This window comes from Rattus rattus, chromosome 14 (assembly GCF_011064425.1).
Source record: "Rattus rattus isolate New Zealand chromosome 14, Rrattus_CSIRO_v1, whole genome shotgun sequence".
In the NCBI taxonomy this organism is placed as follows: Eukaryota; Metazoa; Chordata; class Mammalia; order Rodentia; family Muridae; genus Rattus; species Rattus rattus.
In genome coordinates, this window is record NC_046167.1 from 186,946 (window position 1) to 213,939 (window position 26,994).

Sequence of the window (26,994 nt, forward strand, 5' to 3'; positions counted from 1 at the left end):
GCGGGCCTGAAGGGCGGCGCAGAGGGCGGCGCTGGCGGCGTGAAAGGCGCCTTTGTGCAAGCACGGGTGTAGGAGCCGGGAAGAGGAGAGATCGGGACCTGGAAGCAGGGGTAGAAGCGTCCCACACTCCCTGCCGTCGGGTCTCCAGCCGGACAGTAGGGCAGTGCGGTGGAGTGGGGACCGGCGCGGCGGAGGTTGTCTGCCGCTGCGGCTGGGGGCGGGAGTGGGAAAGAGGCAGTTTGGAGGAAGTTGGGGAGAGGGACCTGTCTCCCCGCCCTCTCCCCCTAGGTGACAGAGAGGCCCTGCTGGCTGGCAGGGTGCGAGCACTGCCCCGGAGCTCACTCCGGAACCGGCATCTGGAGAGCGGCCCCCGGGTGGAGCCGCCCGCCTGCCGCCCACCTGGGGCAGAGTGGCGGGCGCGGCGTGGCCTCCCTCCAGCGCCCCGGCCGCGTGGCTTGCGGCTTATTTTCCCAGCTGGCAAGCGTCGCGCTGCAGACAAGGGAATGCCTGTGGTGAGTTGTTTATTTTGTTGAAGTTTGCGGTGGGCCCGGAGGACGTGGGGGGCGAATGGCAGGCAGCGGCGGGGACTGTTTTGTTTAGGTCTTGGGTCCACCTGTGTGGTATAAATCTGCCAGGCTCCGGGCTGTGGGGTCCAGGGTGAGAAAGCCCTGGCGTTCCAAAAGCTCCTGGCCATGTTTAATTCGCAATGCCTGGAACCGACTAGAGTCTAAGGAAGGCTACCCCCCACCCAGCTTTCCATGGATGCTTCCCAAGGGACCATCGTTGCCCATGACCTGGGAATAGCTGGCCAGTGAAGTTTTCCCATTCCTCGGGGGTAATGGAGCTGAAGCTTTAATGTGAAAGGAACCCAAGAAAATAGAGAAAAACTTATCCTTGGGGGTTAGGGGGTGGGTTGGTGTGAAGTTCGGTCAGGGATGTTGGGTTGGCCTGCTTCTACAAACTGGGATCCTGTGTTGGCCAATTTCCCAAAGTAGACTGGTGAAAGGCTGGCAGCTGGCTCCTGAGGGAGCCCATAGGAACCCCTGGGGCTGATGTTAGTACAGCCTCGGCTTCGTTTGCCTGGAAGAAAAGCCTAAATACATTAGTGAGAGGGTAAAGCTTTTAAGGCCTTCTTGGGAGTGAGTGGCTGGCTAATGAGAGGTTAATTTTGTTTCGAAGGGAAGGCTGTGCTGGTTTCCTGAGATAAATGGACAGGAAGCACATTACCTCCAAGCACTGGCAAGCGGCTCCCAAATGCTTTTTGCACCTGCCGCTTCTAGTCCTGAGAGCCAGAAGCGAGCCCTACTGGAATCTGTTAGGGATCAAGGGGCCCGGGATGTAAGCGCGTGATCTCCGTGGTCTCTCTCTTTCTCCAGGGACTCAGCGCTCACACGGAGCCCTGGGGCTCTTCTCTCGCACCTAGGTCCTGCGTGTTCCGGAGCTCGGGGGCATCCTGATCCCGCTGAGCCCCCTCCAGGTGCAGAAGGGTTAAGAATGATGTAAGTACAAGCCAGGAGCTACATGCTGCTGGACTCTGGGCTATTCCGGCCCCTTATTTTCAAACACTGTGGAGCAATGAGTAGCAGGGGAGCCCTTACTCAGGAATGGGTTACACAAATCGCTCACTGCTGGCTTCTCTGTCCTGGGTGAGCTGTTAAGCAGAGACCCTCTTGTTAGGTTTTTGGGTATGGAGATTCAGTACCTGGGGAACAGTTAAGACACAGTTAAGGATTTGGGAAATGAAATTGCATCATGTTTAGAATCCATTAACGTTACTGGCATCCGTTTTAATTACCCACTCGCATGCCCATGGTGTAGGATACTTTGCTGGGTCTCTTAGATGTACTGTTCTGGTCTCTTCGAAAACAAAGAGGAAGAGAGAAAGAATGCAGATGGCAAGACACGAGGTGGATTTTTGGGTTGCTCAAGTTGCCAATCACCTCACTTTTTTTTTTCCTAATTAAAAATGTAAAACTTATAATCGTCAAATTTGTTCTAGCTTCCTCCCTGGGTTTTTCTTTGTCCAGTCCCAAATTCTGCTTAACCATGCTGCACAGGAAGAGTGGCTGCCCTCTAAAAACCACTCAACATGCTCTTGATTTCCAAGCTGACTTCAAATCTTGCTAACATCCAGATTCACCCCAGACTGTGTCAACAGACCCAATGTCAGGAAAATAAGAACCACCTTGTACTTTAATTGTTAAAAAGAAAAAGCATTTTCCTCCAGCAGCTGAACACTTACGCAGTAATAAAAAGTGAATTGTTAGGCATACATGTCTTAAGCTTGTCAAATTTTACAACAGAGGAGCAATAAAACACCTTAGAGATGAATTTTTTTTTTTCTCTGAACAGTTTTTTTTTTTTTTTCCTTGACACCAGGATTCAAGAAGCAACTCGAGGGTGCCCTCTACTGATAAGAATATCTGGAGCCCCTTGTATTAAAAAAAAAAAAAAAAGCAAAGTCATCAGCAGAAAGATTCTAAATTGAATGTATTGATCTTTAACATTTTGTTTATATGAAAAATGATAATAACATAAGGTTCCTTTCGGAATATAATTAAATATTGAGATAAGAAAAACCCTACATTTTTCTGTGAGCCAGCTATCTAAAAGCACTTAAAACCTTTATGTGTAAGAACATTTTGCCTGCATGTATGTCTGTGCAACATGTGCCCCTTTGGTGCCTGTGAAGGTGAAGGGGATTCAGATCCCCTGGAACTGGAGTTACAGACTGTTGTGAGCTGCCAGTGGACACTGAGAAGTGAACCTCAGGTCTTTTGGACAAGCCAATCAACCATCTCTCCAGCTCTAAGCTAAAAGGACTTTTAAAAAGAGTGTCATTATATATATATATATGAGCATATAGATTGGGTTGTGATTATAAAATGTATTTTTTATTGTTTTTTATGTCCAAAAAAGTATATAAAAATCAGAAGAGACCTGCTATCCCCTCAAAAAAAAAAAAAAAAAAAAAAAAGAAGAGTGTCATGCGATCACTCTTTAAAAGAAAGATACTTATTAATATTTTCTGAACTGTATTTCATGGATTATATGTAGTAACTGCAAAATGTTTTTTTTTAAAAAAAGTCCTGATAGCATTTAGTATACACCATTATGTAAAACTGTCAGATCCAGCCCTCCCCCCCCATCAAAAGTCATTTCTCCAGGCAACTGTGAAGCTATTATTAAGCATATTAAAGATAGACATAAGGCTTGGATTATATCTTGGGTAGTGAAAGGTGTGTTTACCACTTGAATCATCACGGCCTGTAATAAGTAATGAAAAATTACAGTAAAAACAGATAGGTCTCCTTCATTAGGGACCTGGTGGTTTGAGGAATTCACAATGTGTCTAATAAGTAAGATGGTGAGACCTAAGGCTTGCCCCCCAATTATCCTTGTCCATTGATTAGCACACTGTAACATGTGGACTATTAATGTGTCTGTGGTTGATAGGAGATTCCTAATTAGAGATTCTGAGTAATGTAGCAGGTAAAGTTGCAAACTGTAATTTAGATTGCACTAAGTGCATTTTAAATGCCAGTCCTCAACAGTTTGGAGAATGGCAGAGGCAGGGGGAAAGTAAAGTGGCTTCTTAGGAGCACTGACGCCACTCTCCAAAGGAGATAGATACCACTTCACACTAACTGATAACAAATTGGAGCCTATCGTCAACTCCGCACGTGCTTTCTTTTGTCTCCATATATTAGCCCTTCTCCTTAGAGATAATTTGAGGGGGGGCGGTGCCCTAGGTTTTGGAGGACAACTCAAGTAGAAACAGACCCAACATTGGATTAATTTAATAGACTGGAAATTTGTGGAAAAGCCACCGAGCAACAAGAAATCGTGGCATAATTGCACTGCATAAAAACTCACCACTCTCATTAATCTAATTACCTTGTAACCGAACACGTTGAAGTTCGCCCAATCCCTGACTCCCGCTCTCCGCTTTGAAGCTGGGAAAATGTCAAAGAAACCAAAACACCAGAGCCTCACGCAGCTGCCAGCGAATTCCGCTGGGAGCTCGCAGGTACCTTCTCAGTCCATCCATCTGCTACGGACCTCGGTGTCATCTGAGTATCTAACAAGGCTCGGCTGGACTCTTGATTTGCCAAGAGACCCCCCCCAACAAGTTTGCTACGAGGTCCAGCAGTCGATTGGCTGAGTCGGGTGGGGGGTGGGGGTGGGGGGACCTGCTACACAGAGCTTGGGAAAGCGCTGGCTTCCTGCAAGTGGCTGCAGCTAGCAATAGGACAAGGGGTTGGAGAGGGTCATTAAAAACAACGAACAAAAAAACTAGGAGGAAGCTGAACCTGAAGCTCATTAATTCAAGGAAAGGTTAAAGGCCGGTTCTCCTGGAACGCGGGCCAAGTGAGAGTCGCTGTCGCCCATTTCTATTGGGTACCAGAAAACAGTGATCGCGGAAAGGGGTGGAGGAGAAAAGCACAAGGAAGCCGGCAGGAGGGAGGCTGGGCCCTGGCGAAGCTGCCCCACCCGCGGGCGGCGGACACGGAACTTGAGTGAGATGCGAGGGCGGGAGGCACATTCGCAGCCAATGGGGAGTGGAGAAGGCGGGCGATAGGAGGCGGGGCCTCCGCGGATTGGTGAGAGCCCGGCGGGGCGGGGCGAAAGTGCGGGGCTGAGATTGATTGACCGCGCAGGCCGCGGTGCGGAGCTCTCCGGGCCGCTGCCTGCTACGGTTGGTGAGGTTTTCTCGATCCACGCACGTCCAGCCTTCGCCAGCTGGGTCTCAGCCACCCTTGAGCTCCGGGCTGCTGTCGGCGCTCGCTCACGGTCTTTGTATCTTTTTCTCCCGCCTCTTTCTGCCTGCCTGCCGCGTCCGGCCGTCTCGATGTCTCTGCGCCCTGTTGCCGCCTCCCTCCACTCGCGACGCCCTGCTCATCGCGGCGGTGGCGGCCGGTCTCGAACGCTGGCCTGAAAGGAGGAAGAGGAGGAAGAGAGGCGTGCGCCCTGGCCCATGCCGCAGCCCGAGGCCCGGCCCAGCCACTGCGCCCGCGCCGCCGCCCTCGCAGGAGCGCACGAGACCTGCATGGACGGGCATGGGCGTGAGAGCAGCACCTTCCTGCGCCGCCGCCCCCGCCGCCGCCGGGGCTGAGCAGTACCACCGCCCCGGACTCTGGCCGCCGTCGCCCCCGCCGCCGCTGTTGCTGCTGCTGCTGCTCAGCCTTGGGCTGCTCCACGCAGGTAGGCGCGGGCCGGGTGGGGAGCGGGCCGCGCGGGCTTTGTTCTGGGTGCGGAACGCCACGGCCCTGGCGGGCGAGCAGGGCGCTTACGGTCGCAGGTTCACGCTCCTGTCCGCCGCCTCTTGCCTTCGCCGGCGACAGCCGGTGGTCCGGTCCCAGCGGTGGTCCGGTCCCAGCGTGCGGGCTGGAACCGCGTGCGGGACAGACACCCCGGGGCTTTATTGCCCTCTGCAGGGGTGTTTACTGGAGCCCGCTGCGGATCGAGTTTCCACCGCCCTGGTCGCCTGCGAGCGGAGACTCTGTGCTGTTCCTCCTCTATATCTGGGGGTGGCGGCGAGGCCCGGAGTCGCACACGGTGTAAAGATTTTCACCCGAGTTTGGGGGGTGAATTCCGAAGAAACTTAAGTTAACCGGGATCTCTTTCGGTTTTGCCTGTGCTGCTTTGAACGCAGTTTGGCGAATTGAGGACGTGCTTTGAAAGCCTTGGGTTTTCGGCTCCTAGCGGGCTTGACAGATGCGCCCTGCAGTGTGGAGGTCCGCACAGCCCCTGCCCATGCAGCACTAGGAATATGCCCTAAGGATATACCTGAACCTGACCCTCGTGACGTGTAATGCCTATTTTTGTTTTCTTTACAAGGAAGTGCCATATCTTTTTAATACTTGGCCTAGACTGTGCATTTCCCTTTAATACAAAAATTAAAAGGATCATTGTTTTACATAGATTTCCTTGGAAGCCCTTTCCCCCTTTGTTCAGCTGACACAACACCAATCTGGAGAATTCTAGTTTAATAACACTCAACTGTCCTGAAAACTTTTTTACTTGATAAGATATACGAACCGTCCTAAAATAGCTGGGAGGCCTTTTAAGTAATGGAATAAAATGACATCGAAGAGACAAGTCTTCGAGGTGTTATAACAGCTGCATTGTAACACTGTCACTTGGGGAAATGGACGGGGTTATGCTAAAATGTAATAGCCAGTTGTGGAATAATTAAATTTGGCTTTAAGTTAGTAATTTAGATAGAACCTTAGAAAAATATCTGCATGCGGTTTCATGGAAACTTTTTGTTAATGTTCCAGTATTCAGGAGCGTTGGGGTGAGAAAAATGTATGATTTATGTCAAACGGTGCGTTTCATGAAAGGGACGCTGAAAGGCTAGGTTGAGCTCTTGGCAGCTTGGATATTGGTTGCTGTGGGGTCCTGACAGGGTTGGAGAGTAGTTCCTGAAGAGTTGCTTGCTGCCCTGTCAAAGGCATGAGAAACTGGACGAAAGGTTTGCAGGCTTTGGAACACGAGGTTGGTTTCAGTAACTCAGTCTGTGCTCACATTGAGATTGAACCCAAGGCTCTCATTACTGTGAACAACTTGTTGAAGTCGAGCTGCTTTTCAGAGATCTCTTTGAAGAGTGGCTCTATTGAAATGCAGGGGTCCTTTTCCAGACCGGGGAACCTAGCAAGTGCTGCTTGCAGATGGACTACCGTATGTTTTCCGTCTGAGTCATACCGCTTGCCTCTGCGCCCCATATGGCTCCATAGCTCCGTCAATTCAGCCTCAACAGATCTCATTTCCTTTACGATAACCTGGCAATCGTGCTGTAGTCACAGTCCCCGTGTGAAGGAAGCTGCCTTGCCTATGTTCATTAAAAAATAATGAAATGAAATCTCTAGACCACGAATCCTTTTAGCACTTCCAGTAACTGGCCGAAAGCACAAGTCACACCAACTGTAGATGGCCTGACACCAAAATAGAAAATGCTTCTTTGTAAGTGCATCGTTTGGATTCTGCCCTTGGGAAACGGCCTGTTTATTTTTCACATGTATTTTATGATTTTATTTTAAGAAGACCTTTGCATTTCGGGAGTGAATATCACATACGGGCCTTCTTGCTTACTCATACACTCCATGGCCTCCTTGGCCACATCCTGGAGAGTGTTTCTGCCCTGCATTGTCTTGGCATTCTGACAGGGGGCTTACATTACCGCCTCCAACAGGCAAAGTGTGCATTGTCATTATAAATTCATGAAGCTTGGATATTTCTGGGTGTATGCTACAAATTAGTCATTATACCGGAGCCTGTGATGGAGCTGAAAATGCTGACCTCAAAGCATTTTCTCTTCAGTTAGCCCTCCACCCTGATCCTCTCCCAGCCGAGGGTTGTTAGGCCCCTCATCCAAAGCAAAAGAGCTGTTGTTTTGTGTGTGATTTCTCAAAGCAGTCAGCACCTACCCACCATGAAAAAGGAAAAGCTTAGGAATGGGGGTTGGGTACAATAGAACACTGGGAATGAACGCTGCATCTTCTCCCCTCCCCCCCCCAAACTCTGGGATTCTGTATCTCCACGCTGTCCTCACTTTTGATATTTTATGACTATTCGAAATAATTATAAGTAACTGTATGCTCAGATAGATTTTATAGACCATAAAAAGAACAAATAGGCCCCACGAGTTTAGCGGAAAGTTCTAGTGCTGTCATTATTTGAGGTCCAAGAGCTGTTCGTTAGGGAGCGATCTTGGCCCTGCTTTTACTTATTTTGCACTTGCTCTGTATCCTACTTTAAAAGGAGGGGTATCATTGTCCCCCAACTGCTTTCTCAGCTATCGGTGACTGACCTTAACACTAGTTAGTCTCGAACAATCCCAAGTCCAGAGCAAGGCCTTGGATACTCCTTTCCCTCGATAAACAACTTGAAGGCTTTTGGAATAGTGAATTGGTTTGACTGTTTTGGTCCTCGCTTTGTTGTCCAGTAAAAGTAGTTGAAAGTAAATGCATTTGTTTTCAAGAAAGGAGTCCTGTAAATCAAACTCCCTTTGTCAGCACTGCACTGAACAAGCCTTGAATGGACCAAACACATGGCGATGACTCTTTTGTTTTGTTTTATTTTGTTTTTAAAGTGGTCTAGTGATTGCTATAAATCCATTAACTCCAAAATAGTAAAACAATTTTAATCTCCTTTATTCTGGTAAAAAATGAAAATGAAGGCTCAACTGGGTCTTTGAAATTTCACAATGACAGATTGCTACCCTCACACTTCCCTCCAACCAAAGCCAAAAATAGATTACCATTTAATTAAAATTTAAAAACACTGAGGCACCTTTCTAAGTCAATATAGAGATTACTAAATGATGTCCTTCATCAGGTGACGTTTTAAGTACTGATATCCTGAAATGTATTGTATCCATATATTGTAATAATTACATATTTAAAAAGTAACCCACCCACTTCTGTCAAACATGGTGGCATACACCTGTAGTCCAACATTCTGGAAGCTGATACAGAAGGATCGAAAGTTCAAGGTCAGCCTAGGCTGCAATGCAAGGAGACCTGCCTTGTCTCAAAACAAAAGCAAAACCAGGCTCTGCAGAGATGGCTTATCAGTTAAGAGGGTTGGCTGCTCTTCCAGAGGATCCCAACGTGGTTCCCAGCACCCACACAGTGCCTCAGCCATCTGTAAGTCCAGTTCCAGGAAATCCAATACCATCATCTATATGGCCTCCAAGGGCACCAGGCATGCATGTGATGCACAGACATACGTGCAATAAAACACTCATATACCTACCAAACACACCACAAAACTAGCCAAAACCAGTGGATCATCCAGTGATATCAAACCCTCACCACCACCAGTACAAAAGGCGAGACACTTTATGCCAAGAAAAGACCATGAGGCTGTTACAACAGCTGACACATTCTTCAGAAGAGGATGCTGCTAAGATGGGAAGAAATTAAGCTTTTCATAAGTTAAACAGTTAAACACCTACTAGGAATTTTAAGTAACAAATATATGTTACAGTTCATTTTATACAATTTGAAATAGAAGGCGGAGTGTTTCTCTTCAGTAAACCTTTTCTCAGTTTTGAAACAATATATAATTGATTGGTACACATGACTAACCTAGTTTTTTGTTTTGTCTTTTCCTCTTGTGCTCAGAAACATTTCATGAATTGTTATATAAGAGACAAGTGACAGATAATTTGGAATTTCTTAATACAGGGCTTTTTATACTTGGGTTTTCATTTTAACTTTTTCTCTAAACTGTTAATTAATTGAATTAAAAGGGAAAGGAGTTGTGTATGATCACACAAACACGTACACACTCACACACATACAAATTCTTGGCTCGTTAGTTCTCTGATCCCATTTTGAAAAACAATTTTGTCATAGGTAGCAATGAATATCCTAGTAAGAGCACCAGTGGAAGGGGAAGCCCTGGATCCTGCTAAGACTGAACCCCCAGTGAACTAGACTGTTGGGGGAGGGCGGCAATGGGGGAGGGGGGAGGGGAACACCCATAAGGAAGGGGGGAGGGGAGGGGATGTTTGCCCGAAACCGGGAAAGGAATAACACTCAAATGTATATAAGAAATATTCAAGTTAATAAAAAAAAAAAAAGAAAGAAAAACAATTTTGATGTTGCATACTTTTTTAGCTGTCTTCTGCCTATGGTTTGCTTGACGTGTTAAGCTTGCGGTATGACAGATATGTTAAGAGAAGTAAAATCGGATCTTGGTCAAGTGAATCACTTTCTTAGCAGAGTACTTAGGTTTGATAGACACTAAGGCGTGGTGACTGGATGTGGTGATGCAACTTATTAGTAATACATCAGGAAAAGTAAAACGACTTACTACTTGAATTTTTTTCCTTTGATTTTCTTACCCTGTAGCCATACAAAGCCAGGTAAAGATACTTTAAACAAACTATAATTTAGAGTTTTAGCCTTTCTTCGGGTGTGTAGGCTTTAATCATAGCTATGTGCATAGTGTATCCCCCCCCCCACTGCTTTCCAAAGCAAATTACTCATAGGACTTTAAAAATCAAAACAGCCCATATCTTTGGCTTTGCTTTGGAGCAGAACAATCTTTGTCAAAATAGCAAACAAGAAACAGTATTTCATTGGCAATTTTAACCTGGAGGCATTTGTAGACTAGACTCTTGTTCAGTTACCAAAGCTCAAGCTTATTTGCGAAGGTGTCTTAAAATGGGAGTATATGAGGTAGAACAGAGAGTTCCTAGGGAGAAAAGCATCCTCTCATGCTGCCCAGTAACTGATGACACAGTTACATGCTTGATCCTGCCTTCTTTCCCATAGGTGATTGCCAGCAGCCTGCTCAATGTCGAATCCAGAAATGTACCACAGACTTCGTGTCCCTGACTTCACACCTGAACTCTGCCGCCGATGGCTTTGACTCTGAGTTTTGCAAGGCACTTCGTGCCTATGCTGGCTGCACCCAGCGAACTTCAAAAGCCTGCCGCGGCAACCTGGTGTACCATTCCGCCGTGTTAGGTATCAGTGATCTCATGAGTCAGAGGAACTGTTCCAAGGATGGACCCACATCCTCCACCAACCCGGAAGTGACCCATGACCCCTGTAACTACCACAGCCATGGGGGAGTCAGAGAACACAGGGGAGGGGACCAGAGACCTCCCAATTACCTTTTCTGTGGCTTGTTCGGAGATCCTCACCTTCGAACTTTCAAGGATCACTTCCAAACGTGCAAAGTGGAAGGGGCCTGGCCACTCATAGACAACAATTACCTTTCGGTTCAAGTGACGAACGTGCCTGTGGTCCCTGGCTCCAGCGCAACTGCCACGAACAAGGTAAGTACAGGTCTTTCCCCCCTTTCTACTCAAGTTGTTTGGTCCTTCAGACAACTGATAAAATGCGTTGTTATAAAGGCCTCGTTTAGAGGAGCCATCTGTAGATCTTCTTGGGAAGTTATTAACAGGGTTGGTAAAGGTTTGAAATTGTTTGATGAGAGATCTTCTCCGGCATGTAAGATGTGGGTCTAAACTAGGCAATGATATGAAGGGCAAAACATAAACAGTGAAATCAAGTTCTCCAGGGAGGAAAAGGCGGGCCTGTTTAATAAGGAAAATGTGTGCGTTCCCCAGTGCTGTCTTGTGAGTGCTTGTGTGTGTGACTCTTCTCAAAGAAATCCACATTCAGAGTCATCAGATGACGAGAGAGTGGGTGTTTTGAGTAAAGAAAGCTGTGAAGCCTGGGGCAGTGGCCCATCAGGAAACCTACTTTATTGGAGATTTAGAAGCTATAGTAAATGTAATGGCGGTAAGCCAGGCTTCCCAGTGGCAAACCCACAATGGTGCTTTAGTTACTAACCTTTTGGTAACCAAGGAAGTTAAGGATTGGCTGTTGCTGAACAGTGCCATATAAGCCCTGTGTAACCTCACACCCTCTTTTAACAGTTTTAAGTCAGAAGCTAAGAAGAAAGTTGGCAAAATTAAGTTGAGCTTACCCTGAGCCAGTGTCTGTGAGCCTTGATTGTTTATTTTCAAGAAATTGATCATGTATAGGGAGAGACCTTTGATGCCAGCTGCAAGGTACGATGTCTTCCCGCAAGGTGGAAGAGACTGTCAGGAGGGTCTGCAAGGACCGGTCAGTGCTAAATAACTGACCTTTCATAAATAAAGTCAGAGGAGTTTCTCCTAATGTCCAACTAACCCCCCTCCTTCCCTGTCTTCCCCGGCCACGAACCCCACAGATAGACTGTCCGTCTTGCTTTGATTTCCTGTATTTATTATACCTGCTCTTTAGTAGTCATAGACTAAGTACAATTGACAGAGATCAAGCTTTGGAAGTCCTGTGGCTGTTCCTTTGGCTCCCTCTCCTGCCTCCAAATGTGTGGCATATTTTTAAGTGAGTTTAAATTATTTTACTTGGCATTTTGCGAAGGGAATTTTATAACACCTCAGGAGATATCTGGAGACACCCAGGAGTGTCACAAATCTAAAAATAGAAGCCATTGCTCTTGAACACAGAGAGCTGTTCCAGCACAGCAGACTTTTTAGGGGAGTCTCCAAAATGTTTATATTTCAGCCCTGTAAAATCTCAGGCTTGCCTCTTGCCTTAGCAAATTCTACATCTCAAAAATAAAGCTTTCTTTCTCTCGCTCTTATGTGTTTATAAATAACTTTTCTTTCATAGATCTCAGAATATGGGGTTTGTAGAAAAGTTCATATATATTATATGTATATAATATATGTATAATGAGATTATGAGACTGGTGAGATGGCTCAGCAGTTAAGAGCAGCTACTGCTCTTGTAGAGGACTGGGTTCAATTACCAGCACCAACTTGACAGCTCACAACCGTGTGACTCAAGTTCTCTGTTCTCATGCCCTCTTCTAGATTCTGAAGACACTTGCATGTATGAACTCAGGGCACATACACACTCAACACAAAAACCCTTAAGATATATAGATATAGATATAGATATAGTATATAGTATATATATTAAGACAAATGATTATGAAGTTGTAAGGTAGGCCATTGCCAAAATTCTAGGATTACAACATTCATAAGACACCTCAAATTTGGCAATAGTTATCCATTGTTCAAATAGTTGAGGATTTGGAAGACTTTGGGTCAAATTAAATAATAATTTGTTACACACACACACACACACACACACACACACACACACACACACACACATATACAAGTCTGTTTTCTTGATCTGGTAAGAGCCCAAGTCTTTGTTCTTTCAAAAAGTCCTCTGAAGGGGTTCAAGAGGTCAGCTGATTTCTGGCTGCGCTTTGGCGCTGTTCCCCCATGCTGCTCAGCCATACTCCATGGCCCTCCACCATTGTGCTGTGTGTTGCTGAAATCAGCAAAGGGCTGATTATGCTGCACAAGCTCGCCTTTAAGGACTTTAAAGAAAAGTGGTAATAAAAATAAAATAAAAATAAAAACAAATGAGGCACAATGTCCTTACAAAATACATTCTAAGCAAAATCTGATTTTTTTTTCAAAATCTGTTTTAAAACATTTTCTTTTATTAAAAAGTTTTGGAAGGGTTTCCTCCATGTGACTCTCAGCACACAGTAGCCTTCTCCTTTTTTTGTCTCTGTGACAAGTACCCGAGGAGAAAGCGGCAAAAAAGGAGAGAAGGGTCATTTGGGTCTCAGTCCTAGCTTGACCAAATCCACTGATTTGAGCCTCAGACAAGACAAAGTACAAGCATCCAGTTGTGCAGAGAGAGGAGAAAAGAAAGAGTGTGAGCGAGGAGGCGGGGGACAAGGTGTCACTTTCTGGGAAGGTGGCCAGCTCCTTCCACCTAGAGGCCACCTGCTTCCCACCACGCCCCAGATTCTATATGAATCCGCCAGGATTTCCCCACCAGCTAGAACACTTCCGATAAACAAGGGTACAACCCGGTCTCCTGGGTACTCTCTCACTGAGAATTGCTGGATCTACCCAGACCAGTGTCGAGGGGTTCAACACTGTAGGAAGCGTACCTGCCTGCTACATCTCTGTACTTAAAGAGTAACTGCCCCACGGAAGGCCATCTGTGAGGCTGAAGTGTTACATTTAAACATCCATGCATCTCACTGTGAGAAATGCTAGACACTGGGTGTTTTACTTAGTGTGAGGTCACTAAGCCAACTGGCTTCTGGGAGCCTGGCTTCATGAGCCAGCCACCTGCAAGTTGAGCTTAGCAAGGTCTAAACATATCTGCCCCCTGTCACCAAAGGACACCTAAACAGATTAAAGTAAGATGAAGTCACTGTACTCCGGGACATTTATTAACTACACTTTTTTTTCTGCATATGAGCAGCGAGTGAGTTCAGACAGACAGACCTACAGTCTAATATGTCTTTATCTCTCCTTATCCACTCTTCTCACCACACACTGGCTCTCCCTTCCCCATGGGAAAAGAAGGGCTTGTTTTCCAGGTGGTCATGGTGTGCACAAGTTTGCTTTCTTAGGGCCTCCGTGTTTTTGTTTAGACCCTGCTCGCTGGAAGCGACTGTACTAGTGGACAGCTCACCAGGTAGATGTGTTACTCAAGGAGGGAAGCCAGGGCAAGCTTTTCATCTCTTCACCCCGGGGCTGCAAGAGTTTCTGGCACACCTACACACATCACCTCATCTCAGATAGACATCTTCCCCACCTTTGGCTGTGAGAGGCAGCTGCAGGCATGCAGGCACAGAGAATGTGAAAGGGGGGGGGGTTGGGAGGGGGGAGATGGCACTAGAACTAGAAACGTTAGGAGTGCAGAGATAAGGGTTTCCTGCTGGGGAGGAGGCAGTCACACCTTGCCAGTTCCAGAGAAGCACTGGGCAGTGGCTGTCCTGTACCTCACACGCCCCAGAGGAGCCAGGTAGCCTATCCTCGGGACACCTGGCTTAGTACCTTTGCTTCCCATTTTCTTTGCCACTTTCAGACTCAACACATCCGTTCAGTAGCCTGGGTTTCTGCCCTTAAACAGAGGTCCCTAGAAAGGATACGTAAATGCATGATCACAGAAAGCGATTAAAAAGTAAAACTTCTCGATCCCTTTGCGTGTGCCCATGTATTAAAGTTGCTGAGACAGGAGTAGAGTTTAGTGGTAGAGGCTTCCTACTGTGAGTTACCTCCTCAGACCTACAAATGAAAATGAAAGTGGACACTGTTTAAATCCTCAGTCTGGGGCTAGCAAAATGGCTCAGTGGGTAAAGCGCCTGCAGCTAAGCCTGACCGACCTGACGTTAGCTCAGGAAGTAAAGTGGTAGGGGAGACCCGACTCTACAAACTGCTCTGATTCCACCGTGAGCTCTCCTTGCAAACATAGAATAAACAGCTAAAATATAACTTAAAAAATTAAAACTCAAAAAAAAAATTAAAACTCAGTCTCTCAAGTCCATTTTCAATAACCTTTCAAAGTGCTTTTCAGTTAAACTTTCGTGTTACCTACCTAACAGTGACCATATTTTTAGTGATGATTTTCACAAGTATTCCTCCGCTTTATTTTTCCCTCTAGCTTGTCTGTATTCACATTCTTTCCCACTTCTCTGGCTTTCTATAAAATACTTAAATCTCATGTAAACAAATCAGAGGTAGGGAAGGTTGGGAAACACACATCCTGGGCTCCTCCTTGAGCCAGGGAAAGGGTTTGCTGTAAGGCAGGTTACCTTTAAGAAAGGGGTTGTTCATTATGCTTCCCTGAACCAGATGACGGTTGGCCAAGTAAGACACTAGTTCTTGCAGTGGCCACCACCTCCTGCTATCCTGTGGGCCGCACCCAGTGCCGAGCCAAGGCAGTTTCATATCTATACATCTCAAGTTCTTTAGCTGCTCTCTTGGAAGTTGTGAGAGTTTCTACGAGACATGTAGACAGCTTGGTCTTATTACTTTTTGGTTAATATCTTTCTTGAGCAGTGTAGCCTAAGGTCTCCATTCTGATAAAGTCCACCTTGGTAGCACTAGAACATGTTGTGGCCACTCTTTCTGATGGCCCTTAGACACTCGCACAGTAACAGTGGACATGTAGGTCACCGTTCTGGAGTCATCTGTTGCTCAGACATGCCCGCATTGCAAAAGTTTTCAGCTGCCATTTTAAATGCATCTCCAGATCACGGTTCAGAAATCTGTCCTCTCTTGACCTCACACCTTAGCATATTTGTTTCTTGTAGCCAAGTTTCTACAATGACTTGTTTTAATAACTGTGAATACCTTTGAGCTACACAGTAGTGATTTTTTAATTTTTGTCAATAAAGATGTCCCTCCTTCACTGTGGTTGAATTGTGCTTAGATGTATGGACCTGCGTTCAATGGTAGTCATGGTGGCGAGGGGTCTAATTTTAGAAGTATCTAAACATTGAAGTCTAAGATTTGCTTTTGTAAGATATATATATTTATATATTTATAGCCATTTGTTCCTTTTGATTTTTGATCCTTTTTGACTACAAAGGTACTAGTTTATAGATGTAGCTCCCTTGGTGTAATAATTTCTGATAAAAAATGTCATTAATTTAGTGCTGCTGCATTTTTTTTATCCTTAAATCATCATGTAGGAGATGTAGGGGTGAGCGTAGCCTCGGTATTGCATTGTCTGGGCTGAAATGTACAACGTTAGGCAAGGGTGGGTTTGTGTGTAGACCCAGCTGTCCTCAGAGCGCCTTGGTAGGATGCATTGATTCCCAGAGACATGAGTTAGCAGGTTGACACGGGTGTCAGGAAGCAGTAAGAGCAGCTACTGTGGAAGGGCATCACAGGCCATCACCCAGGCACACCCCTCCTGCCTTGCTTGCTCCTGGGATTTGGCACTTTGTCTTCCCTCCTCCCACAGCCAGTGCCTGCCACCTGCATCTATATTTCTACCATCGCCAGTCTTAATTACCTTTCAGAGTCCCATCTAATTTTTAAAACCCTCGCTAAGCCATGAGTTAGACATTTTTGTCATTCCTGATTTTTTTTTTTTTAGACATAGCACTGAAATGTTAAAGACTGGGTTTTAGAAGAACAGAGGAGCTCTGCTTCTGGATGGGACTGGTCTGCTGTCCTTCTCAGTGTCCCAAAAGGCTCTCGTTTGTACTGGATTATAAGGTGTTAGCCGAAGGAGCTACCGTGTGGTATGGTTTCAGTAAACTGCCTGGAGGTAGAAAGATCTCCAAGTTGTTAGGGAAGAAAGGGGAAAGGGGAATTATCACTGGGTGACTGGTGATACAGTACGAGAGCATTTGGTAAGACACATGGGCTCCTTAGTTACTCTTTCTGCTGTGTTTTTCAAATAAGGTATCACTTTGGTTTTTCCACATATGTTTTAAAAAAAAATACTCTGGGTAAGAAGTTCTTTACCATCTTTTAATCTTCTTGACACTGCCCACTCCCATCCCAGATGTCCTTGGAAGGAGGCTTTCTAAAATCCCCCTTGGTAAGTGAAGTTAAACCGAGGTTTGTCCAAGCCAGGGAGGATTCCTTGTGTGGTGTAGGCCACTGTTGCTGCAAAACACATCCACACTCCTCCATAGTTTAAGGCAGGGGCAGGAAGCCAAGTCTGATACACAGCTGAGAGTCAGAACTTGTTTCACTGTCAAGTTTCCAAGTGTCTCTCTCTGCCCCGCTCAGTTTTCTTTGAGTCAACCTTTGGAGGGGAAGGGTCGAGAAGGAAACGCTGGTTGGTTGGTTGGTGTTCCCATGTGTTGTTGTTGCTGCTGCTGCTGGCTTCAGCTAATGCTAGCCAGACATGTTCTGCCTCTGTGGCATATGGCCTGAGAGTTACCTATGGTATGCAACATTGCAACAATGAAACAATGAAACTGCAATGGTGACAATGTTCCCTTCCCCACTTTGTCTTTGTTTTGACTGCCAGAAAACTTGCTCTTCCAGTGTTTGGATTCTGTGTTCTTGTGGGCGGGGTAATTTAATCAAGTGCTCCGCCTGTCTGAGTGCTAAGGAGCAAGAACTAACACACCTAAGAGAGATTAACCTGGAGAGCCTTGGAGTGAACCTATGGTACTGGTGGGTCCTAACTGGAACTCAAGTGAAACCAGCTTGCTAGAGAATGGGAGCTAATTCTGGTAGGTTTCTTCTGTGTTGGCTTTCTGTCTGCACTGTGGAGGGAATGGACACCTCAGCATTTACACACGAACTTCTCATCTCCCATGCAAGTGCTCTTGACAGATTCGGGCTTCAGTCTGGACCTACAGACATTTGTCAGGTACTGACATCTTCCCGTCTTCCTGCCCAGGCACAAGGATGTTTTTGGCCAGTTACTGACCTTTTAGAACACATGGGCACCAATTCTGAAGGTCTTAATCCTTTTCTCTTTTGTTTCTGGGAACTTGAAATTGAACCTAGAGCTGGCAAAATTGGTATATTGTGAAGACGATGAGGGTTTTTCTCCCTTTCTCCCCTTCCTAATGCTGAGAAGTAATCAGAGAGGCCATGGTTTCCCACAATCCATCAGTCGAGGAACCACAGTGGAACCTAGAGCCTGAGCACTTGCAGGATCTGACCCCTGGAAACTGGGACCTGTGTGACAGATCCTGCCTAGCTGAGGGCTGCTGCCCCACCACAGCTCTCAAATTGTGAAGTCTTTTTAGCCTCTGATCTGAAACAGAGACAACTCTAGTACTTCTCCGCTTCCTCATGGTGCCAACTCTGAACCCAGACTTTGGGAGTTTTTGAAGTTGCTGAGATTTGCAGGCCTGGAGGGCTTGCCTCCTCATGCTCGGCATGGTGGTACTCTGTGTGTAGAAGGAAGTTGGCTAACTTCCCCGCCTCTGTGCCTGTTTATGCTTCCCGCCTTCCTTGTTTTAATTATATAGAAACTGGTTTTTGAAAGTTGGCATTTCTGTGCCTGTCCGTCTCGTGTGTTATCCCTGGGCCAGATTGCTTTCCTTCTCGGAGCTTTTTCCAGCAACTGGACCGATGCTTCTCTGGACCACCCTAGCAGCCTTCAGCTGTGGGTGTCCTTCCCCTCTGGTTTGGCTTCTTAGTTCTCCATCTGCTGCCAAGTAGCCCTTCAGCAGCCAAAGCTGCCCCTGTTCTTGCTTGTGCTCATTACCTAGGGCAACACCGAAGGCTGCATCCTGCCCATGAGTGCTCTGAGCAGAGAGCTCTGTAGGAGCAAACACGCCTGATCCGTGTTTTGAAGGCATGTATAACCCTGGTCTTGCCTAAACCCTAAAGGAGTCTAGGGTAGTATGTGGCTCACCTTATAAACGTGTGCGGTCTTAACTGTTGGTAGATTGTCCTAACCAATAAAAGTAATTAACATCTTATACTTCTGCAATTCCTAGACTTTCTGTGAGTATAATATTTGATGTAAGCTGAGTAGTGATTGTAAAATTGCTTTCTGGTTTATGGAGTTTACAGCTTCTTAACAGACCCTCTCCCTGATGCGTTTGGGAAAACGGTCAGTGACAGCATGTACCTCCCGCCCAGCATTTAGTATACTGCATATAAACAGACTCTCGTCTGGGTTCTGCATCAAATTGTTCAGACAGAAAGTTAATCTGAATGAGTGTGTGTGAATTTTCCCCATTTCACAGAAGTGAAAGAGAGTTACGCTCATTTTTATATAACTAAAGGTCAGTTCCCTCCCTGCCTGCACAGAAGAGGCTTGCCCCAGCTAGAATCCACACTCCGATGACCTTGGAAATAAAGTAAGGTGCAGTCGAGGGCCTCGGCTTCTTTCAGAGATTCCTCCATGAGCTTCTCAACATTGAGAAAAATTGGCCTCCTGAGTAGAATTTAGGTTTGTTAGTGCTGGAGACAAAGCCAGTGTGGCTGAAGTATTGCTGTTGTTGGAATGGTCATGTTAATCTGTCTAGAGGACTGAGGGGAAAAGCCGTATTCTACTTACATGTGCAGGCCTGAGAGGGGCCCTGAGCCCGGTCTTGATCTCCTTGAGGGTCTGCTGTTTTTTTTTTTTTCAACATAATTACTCCCAGGTGACTTGACAACATGGACATATCAGTTAATTAGATGAAATAAAATTCGCTTTAACTTCCTTGTACATGGCAGAATTTTAAACAGATACAAATCAAATTACCTTTCATTGCTTCAGTTTCGTTTCTAGTCCCATGTTTAGCTCTAAAAGCCCAGTTCTCTTGTTGAGGATTCATTCCAGAAAGTTCTTTGCACTTGTGGTGCTAAGTGGTCTGCTGGAACCCTGGTAAATGTTTCTTCCACCGTATGTACCAGAGCTACAGTCTACACAGAGAACTGAGGGCAAAGCCTTTGGGGAGTTGTGTTTTAAAACCTGTGCATGGTGTTTTCCAGGCTGTTGTACCTTGGGAAGATTTCTCTGTATCCTGGGGAAGCAGGGCCTAGATTTTCCTCATGACTTGTTCAATTCCATTTCATATATTTCCTTTACCTGCCAGTTGGAAAGAGGCAGGCGGGCGCCTCTTAACTAATGGTACTCAACCTGTGGGTTGTGACCCTCTTGAGGATCTCAAACACCCTTTTCACAGGGGGTGGCCTTAGGCCATTGGAAAGCACAGATAAGTACTTACATTAGGATTCATAACTGTAGCAAAATTACAGCTATGAAGTAGCAACAAATAACTTTATGGCTGGGGTCACCACAACAAGAGGAACTGTATTAAAGGGTCACAGCATTAGGAAGGTCGAGGACGGCTGCTCTTCCTTTGCAGCAGCCCTTAAGTTCTCTCGGCCTTTTGTGTGTGGAAAGGTTGATTTGTAGCTGCTATCCCTGTCTCCCTCATAGGCCTTGTGGGTGGTAGAGATCTCAGGAGTGAGATTAAAAATGAATGAGGAAAGCTAGAGTAGTTTGTCTAAGGTGGGGTTAAGAGGAACTAGACGGAGGACGTTTAACAAAAGACATTGATGTTTTAAATGCACAGAAATGCCACCCATCAATAATAAATGGTGTGGCATGACAGATGTGACAAATTGAGTTATTACTGCACATGGATCAGTTAGTGGAGGGGAAGCAAGCAGCATAGCCGGCGTTTTACAGTTTTTAAATGCGGAGTGAAAGCTCTAAACAGTCTGAACACCCATTTTAGGATTAAGATGGCTGCTATATTAAAATTCTTAAAGTTTGTAATTTGCAGAAATTCCAGTGAAACTTTGAATATTATTGAAGTGAGAATTATTACGGATGAACAACTTTGCTTTTCTTGAGAGTTGGACAATCTAAAATGGATTTCGTGCTGGTCACGGCTGAGTGCTGGTCGAGAGCTTGTGTTGTAATTGTTCTGAGGAATGGCATCGCAGTACAAAAGTCAAGTCATGTGAAACTGCCACCCAGAGGTTTTTCTACATTGCATTGATTAGGAATCTAGGTCCCTGCTTAGTACACACTGAAATTAGAAGGGACTTCTCAGGGACCCCTTCCCATGCTCTGAAGTTCTTTCAGCCTCCCTCTCCCCCCAGCAAGTTGATTCAACAGATAATTTTATACTCATGCCCAAGTGAGAAATCACATTGTAATTTTATCGGATGGAAAGTCTCTTCAAGTAAAATGGGTAGACAAAACCCATGAGGTAGAGTAGAATATTTGATAGGTACAGGTCCTAGAGAATGCTAATTTTCCACGAGCCCTGTATCACAGAAGGTGATGGGTGAGGGGTGTTTAAAGTGAGTCCAGAGTTCCAGGTTGGAATTGCTGTGCCTAATGAAAAAAGCAGGCTTGGTTAAACATGAAGCTATTCCACTCATCTTTATATAGACTCCTGTGTGTCTTTTTCGGTAACTTGTTTGCAATTGGATATCTCTGCTTTGTTGCCCCAACAAAAGTGAATTCCTTTTCTCTCTTCCTAATGTGAACAAAATGCCCGTAGTGTGGCATTTTTGCGTGCAGTGCCAAGCTGGCCTGAAGGTTTGTTAGCCCAGAAAGACTCATGGCTGAGTTGTTGAGTTTTCTGTTTTTGAATGTGTTGTAGTTGAGAGGATCCTCATACCGTGAGGATCACGACTGTGGGAAACAGTGTTGTTGACTTTTAGTTTGGTTAACCTTTAGCGTTTTCTGTCCTTCCTCCGGTGTTTTCAGGTACAGAATTTACTTTTCACCTCCTAGCAATCCCAGCTTGTCTTAAAAAGGGGCTCGTCAAACTGGCGTTAGAGCCACCAAATAAACCTGTTTACAGTCTCCTTAGATACCCACCTCAGAACCCCTCACAGGGGAAGGTCCGCGGTTAGAGCGAGCAGCTCTCCTGAAGTCATCTCTGGTCACCTTCTCTGGCTTGTTAAGAAGGTGTTGAAATGTGAGAAGGGCTGGTCGTGAAATCAAATTGTGGCTCTGGGCAATTAGGAGAGAAGGCCCGGGTTTTCACAGCACATTGTCTGGCTTTCGGCTGCAGCTGCAAACAACGGATATGAACTTAGCCAGTTGCTGTCGTGCAGCTGGCTCTGATCTGGGCTTTGTAACTGGCTGAAGTAAAATGAAATGGCTGGAAAATTCCAGTCAAGTAACACCAGTGGGAACATGTGGAATTAAATAGTGACTTGGGGAAAAACTTCAGACATGAGCTTGAGGGTGGTAGTCAGGATTTGGGGGGCATTTCTGGCCTTTTAAACAAGGGTCCATTGTTTTGGCTAGTTTCCTTGCAGGAGCTAAGAGTCTCATGCCCTCAGAGTTTCTTACAGAGTGTGTGGCTTGCCTGCCTCCTTGATTCAGGTCGCCCAGTGTCCTTTAGTCTATTTCTTTTTTTTAAATTAAAAAACAGAACAAGCAAACTGTTGGCCGCGTAACCAACAATAAGCCGAGTCTCAGAGGCGATGTCAGATGGTGCTGGGGGAGCGGCACACAGACCCTCTTCCCCCCCCAGTTCCCTCTCTCACCAGACGCTGGCTGCAAAAAACGGGAGGGGGTTCATTTGTTACAGATTTTATAAATGTTAAAATAAAAGGATTCCACAAGGAAGAAAGTGGGTCTTGCTAAGGAAGGTTTTGTATTATCAATGGGTAGGGGTTTTTTTCCTCCCTGAACTATTTGCTTCATTTGGAAAATTAAGAGCTTACAGGGAAAAGCCATGAGGAGTCAGAGGCCCCGGCTGTGTTTGGGGCAAACCTCTTCTGTTACTAGGTTTGGGGCTTGTTATCTCTGCCAGTGCGCAAGAGCTGTGCTTGCCAAATAATTCCCTGTCACCGGGATTAAGCAGGGATGCGAAACATTTGATTAAGAGACTTAAAGGACTCTCTCCCCAGGCACATGATTGGTAGTTGTTGCGGATACCCCGCCCCCACCCCCAAAGAGCCTCTGTTTTTGTCTCTCAGTATTTATATTAAGTTAATAGTGATGAGTCATGCAAAATGGAGATAGTCCAATGAATGATCTCCCTGTAGAAGGCAGGGCTCTGTTATCATTAATTAAGTCCCTAGAAGCTTCTGTACATCTTAGCAAGGAGCCCCCACCTCACCCCAACTATGCTTGCTGTCCCTTGGTGATTTTTAGAAGGAGACAAACCAGCACTCCCCTCCAGCTGTGTTAACTTGTACCTCTTCCACCCCACAGATCACCATTATCTTCAAAGCACAGCATGAGTGCACGGATCAGAAGGTTTACCAAGCTGTGACAGATGACCTGCCAGCTGCCTTTGTGGATGGCACCACCAGTGGGGGGGACGGTGATGTGAAGAGTCTTCACATCGTGGAGAAGGAGAGTGGCCGATACGTAGAGATGCATGCCCGCTACATAGGCACCACAGTGTTTGTGCGACAGCTGGGTCGCTACCTAACCCTCGCTATCCGGATGCCCGAAGACTTGGCCATGTCCTACGAGGAAAGCCAGGACTTGCAGCTGTGCGTGAATGGCTGCCCCATGAGTGAATGCATTGATGATGGACAAGGCCAGGTGTCGGCTATCCTGGGGCACAGCCTGCCCCACACCACCGCAGCACAGGCCTGGCCTGGCTACACACTGGAGACTGCCAGCACCCAATGCCAAGAGAAGATGCCCGTGAAGGACATCTATTTCCAGTCTTGTGTCTTTGACCTGCTCACCACTGGTGATGCCAACTTTACTGCTGCGGCCCACAGTGCCTTGGAGGACGTGGCAGCGCTGCACCCGAGGAAGGAGCGCTGGCACATCTTCCCCAGCAGCCGTGGGGGACACAGCGATCTGCCTGTTGGTCTCGGACTCACGTGCTTGATCCTTACTATGGTTTTGTAGGAGTTCTCTGTTGTTTTTGTTTTGTTTTTCTGTTTTGTTTTGGTTTTTTTGTCTATAGCAAAATTTTAAATATATATTGTCATAATATATTGAGTGAAAAAGTATATATGTATATACCATGTATATGACAGATGTTTGTCCTGGAACACCAGATTGTACATTATGTGTTTGGCTGTTTTCACATATGTCTGTTATAGTGTTTTTTGATTGTATCAATTTTGTTTTGCCGTTTTGTGAAATGTTTTATAATGTCCCTGCCTAGGGACCTCTTAGAAAGCACTTTATTTTTTATATATTAAATATTTATGTGTGTACCTGGTTAATATGTACAGTGCATATACACAGACACCAACCACAGCAATCCTTTTGGAGGTGACTGATTTGTAGCTCCTCTGGTAGCTCCTCCTGCCCTTCCCGTTACTACTGATTTGCCAAGGTACCCGGTTCCCGATGGAACTGCCTCCCTTCCTTTGAAGTGACAATTTGAAAGTTGTCCCCTCACTTGTAAGTACTTTTGATTCTTAAAATGTGGATCTCACTAAAGAGCCCCGTTTCTAACAGCTCACTTTTCCAGAACATGGGGGCATTAGTGCTACACCTGCAGCCATTACTCATGTGCATTTGAGCACATATGGCCTATTAGGTTGACCCTTCTGAAGCTGCTCTTTGTCAGGTGCCAGTCTGGAGGTGGCCATTTCAAGTGAATACAGGCACCTTGCTGTACCCCAGCTAATAACTCTTTTCCATCCTCTGTCCCTGTTTAAACTGTACTTTCCCCTCCATTAAGTCGTTAAGCAAAACAAAACCATCAGCTTAGAAGAGATCATGCCTCACTCTCCTTGGTAGTTTGTAAAACTCACGTTCTTAACTTTCTCCTTGGCTGCTTGGAGTCCTAACAGTGTTCTCTGGCTCTGCTCCAGCATCTCCTTAACCTCCCCTCAGGATTCCAAACACTGGCTGTTAGTGCTCCTCTGATTGAGGTCCAGTGGTACAGCCATAAGAACAGGAAATCTATCTTGGTGTATATTAGTGGGCATTTGCCCATGGATGCTATTGAGTCCTGGTGTTAATAACCAGGCATTTCACTCCCCAAGTGATGTCCATCTTTGCAGCTGTTTGCCATCTTAACACCTGTAGATGAATATTATAGTTACCTGCCAGTTAGTGAAATCCTCCTCAAGTAAAATCTCTCCTTGCCTCTTCCATTATACCAGCTATAAAGGGGACATAACAGAAGACAGTGAGAGTCGCAAAGTTAACTCCCAAATAGGTAGGTTTGTATTATATCTAAATGTGAGTGTTTGGTTCCAAAAAGTAATAGGATTTGTGTTTTCATATTTAAGGTTTGCATTAATGGGAGCAAAAGATACAAACCTTAAATAAAGTCATTGGGACATGTCGATGCCCTTTGACATGTCCTGTTGGACAGGCAAAGGCTGTCAGTAAACGGAATCTTTTGTGAAGTTGTGTTTCTTAGAGAAGTGATCTCACCCATGGGTGGGATTGTATGCTCATGTAGAGGTGGTAGATTCTTACCCTGGGGGCAGTTAGGAAGGTACCCTGCTTTGTGTTCTTAAAGGTTGAACTCCAGAGAATTAGGATCTGGCCCTTTGAAAGAAGGTCCTTGTAAGAAAGCTGTATTAGGACCAACAAACCCTGAGCCTTGAAGCATGGCCACCTTTGTTCACCTATGAAGCCATGTGCCAAGTTCAGAAGCTGTCAATAGCTAGTGACTTGTAATTGAGTAGAACGAGGGAGGGAGAATGTTGGATACTTTTAACCACTATTTTTGTGCAAATGTAAAAGTAAAATAGAAGGTCCGACCGTGTCTTCCTTTAGAGTATGTGATCCATACACCTTTGATCCTTTTGAGGAGAACAAAGCCACCATGTCTATCCATAGTTTGGAAGAGAAAGTTTGCCTGTTTAGCTGTGTTGTTTAGCTGGAAAGGGTGGATGCCATGATATACTACAGCAGTAGTATTAGTAATAGCGTGTTGGGTGTTCTCCTTCCTATTAGTGCCCTACTCGTCCTTTACGGTTCCCACAGATAACTTTTAGAAATAAAGTACTTCTGTAGAGAAGGGCCAGATTTTCTTTGGGGTTTCTAAGGAACATAGTGCTTCAACTTGTTTCATGAAGTCCATAGCCAGAAGAATTTCAGCCCGTACTGGCAAACAGATAGGCTATTGCTTTTCACGGGTCTCCTGGGAGAGCTTGAAACTTGGGGCAAAAACACTGATTTTTCACAGATCTTCCCAGGTCTCTCTTAGGAAAGACTCAAAAAACACATTGCCCTCTTTGCTGTGCCTGAAACCTACCCCCATTGTGCCGAGTCCTTGCAGAGAAACCTGTAGATGTGGTTCATAGGTATATGAGTAAGCATCTGTGTAAAAGCAGTGAGTGTGTGCTATGTAAATACGTTAAATTATTATGCTAGAAAAATAAAGTTACGGACCATGCTGCCCCATGTCTGCTCTGTGATTACAGTGACACCTGTTGGACGAGCTGAGGAGCCTCTGCAGGAGGAGGAAGGGACTTAACACCTAATCAGTTTTCATGAGTTGTACTTGCCCACTAGCCCGCTTGACTGTTACTGTAGTTCTTTTTTTTATAACCTTTAAGCGATCACAAATAAAGCAGTGCCCCACTGGTCCGAAGATCTGTCTTTAATGAGTAGCCTTGACCCTTAAGGACACTGCACTTCAGGTCTTTTGAAGGCCGACTGGAAAACAGCGACTTGACCATGCTGAAAATACATGGGAGGCAAGACTGGTTTGTTTCGGTTTGGTTTGTTTCCTGACTTTTGCCTTTGAAGGCTTGCAAACCCTCATTTCTTGGGTGTTTTAAAAGGAGATGTCATGTGACTCTAAGTGACCTGTGTTGAAGAAGAAGGAGGTAGGAGAGTTTAGAAAAGAAACAGACTCAGGAAAGCGCCTGCTGTTGCCAGGTGGGATGCTAAATGGAGCAAACCCAGAGTGAGGGAACCAGGGTTCTAGAGAGCTCACTGCGTGTCAGAGCACAGAAATGGGAAATTTTAGGTCAACTGGATCATGTGAGCTACATGCACCAGAGATACAGTTCCTGGGTGCTGAGTAACCATGTGTGTAAGCCATTTCGAAAGATGTGCTCAGCCATGCAACCCCATTTCGTCCACATCAGACCTCCAGTTTTCCAGAGACCCAGACAGAAGTTTTCCATTTTCTTAAACAGCAAGTGAATTTGAGTTTTCTGGAACTCAAAAATCTAAGAATCCTGTTTGTTGCCTGATTAATTTCATTTTTAAATATATATATAGATAGATAGATAGATAGATAGATAGATAGATAGATAGATAGATAGATAGATTGGTAGCTATTTTATTGCCTAGAGTGGGCCAAGGTATGACAGTCTTAGATCATATAGATTTACCCTGTATTCCTGTAACC

The 26,994-nt window shown here is 45.6% G+C and overlaps 1 protein-coding gene across 4 annotated transcripts; it reads left to right on the top strand.

The window, feature by feature from the left end:
* Positions 1 to 26,223, top strand: Rgmb (repulsive guidance molecule BMP co-receptor b). Of its 4 annotated transcripts, none has more exons than XM_032884345.1 (5): positions 1 to 512; positions 1,377 to 1,499; positions 4,943 to 5,205; positions 10,290 to 10,798; positions 22,911 to 26,223. In XM_032884345.1, the coding sequence occupies exons 2-5, from the start codon at positions 1,495 to 1,497 to the stop codon at positions 23,565 to 23,567; spliced, it is 1,434 nt and encodes a 477-aa protein (XP_032740236.1). In that variant the 5' UTR covers positions 1 to 512; positions 1,377 to 1,494; the 3' UTR covers positions 23,568 to 26,223. The 4 variants fall into 4 exon arrangements, with proteins under 4 accessions (XP_032740236.1, XP_032740237.1, XP_032740238.1 ...); XM_032884346.1 differs by having other exon boundaries at positions 1,424 to 1,499; XM_032884347.1 differs by lacking the exon at positions 1 to 512 and adding an exon at positions 610 to 835 and having other exon boundaries at positions 1,424 to 1,499.
* The last annotated feature ends 771 nt before the right edge of the window (positions 26,224 to 26,994 follow it).

What these genes read in the sequence shown, in the direction of transcription:
- Rgmb (XM_032884345.1), top strand. An exon ending in CCTTGGGCTGCTCCACGCAG is followed by an intron (nt 5,206 to 10,289) that starts GTAGGCGCGGGC and finishes TCTTTCCCATAG; the next exon opens with GTGATTGCCAGCAGCCTGCT. An exon ending in GCGCAACTGCCACGAACAAG is followed by an intron (nt 10,799 to 22,910) that starts GTAAGTACAGGT and finishes TCCACCCCACAG; the next exon opens with ATCACCATTATCTTCAAAGC.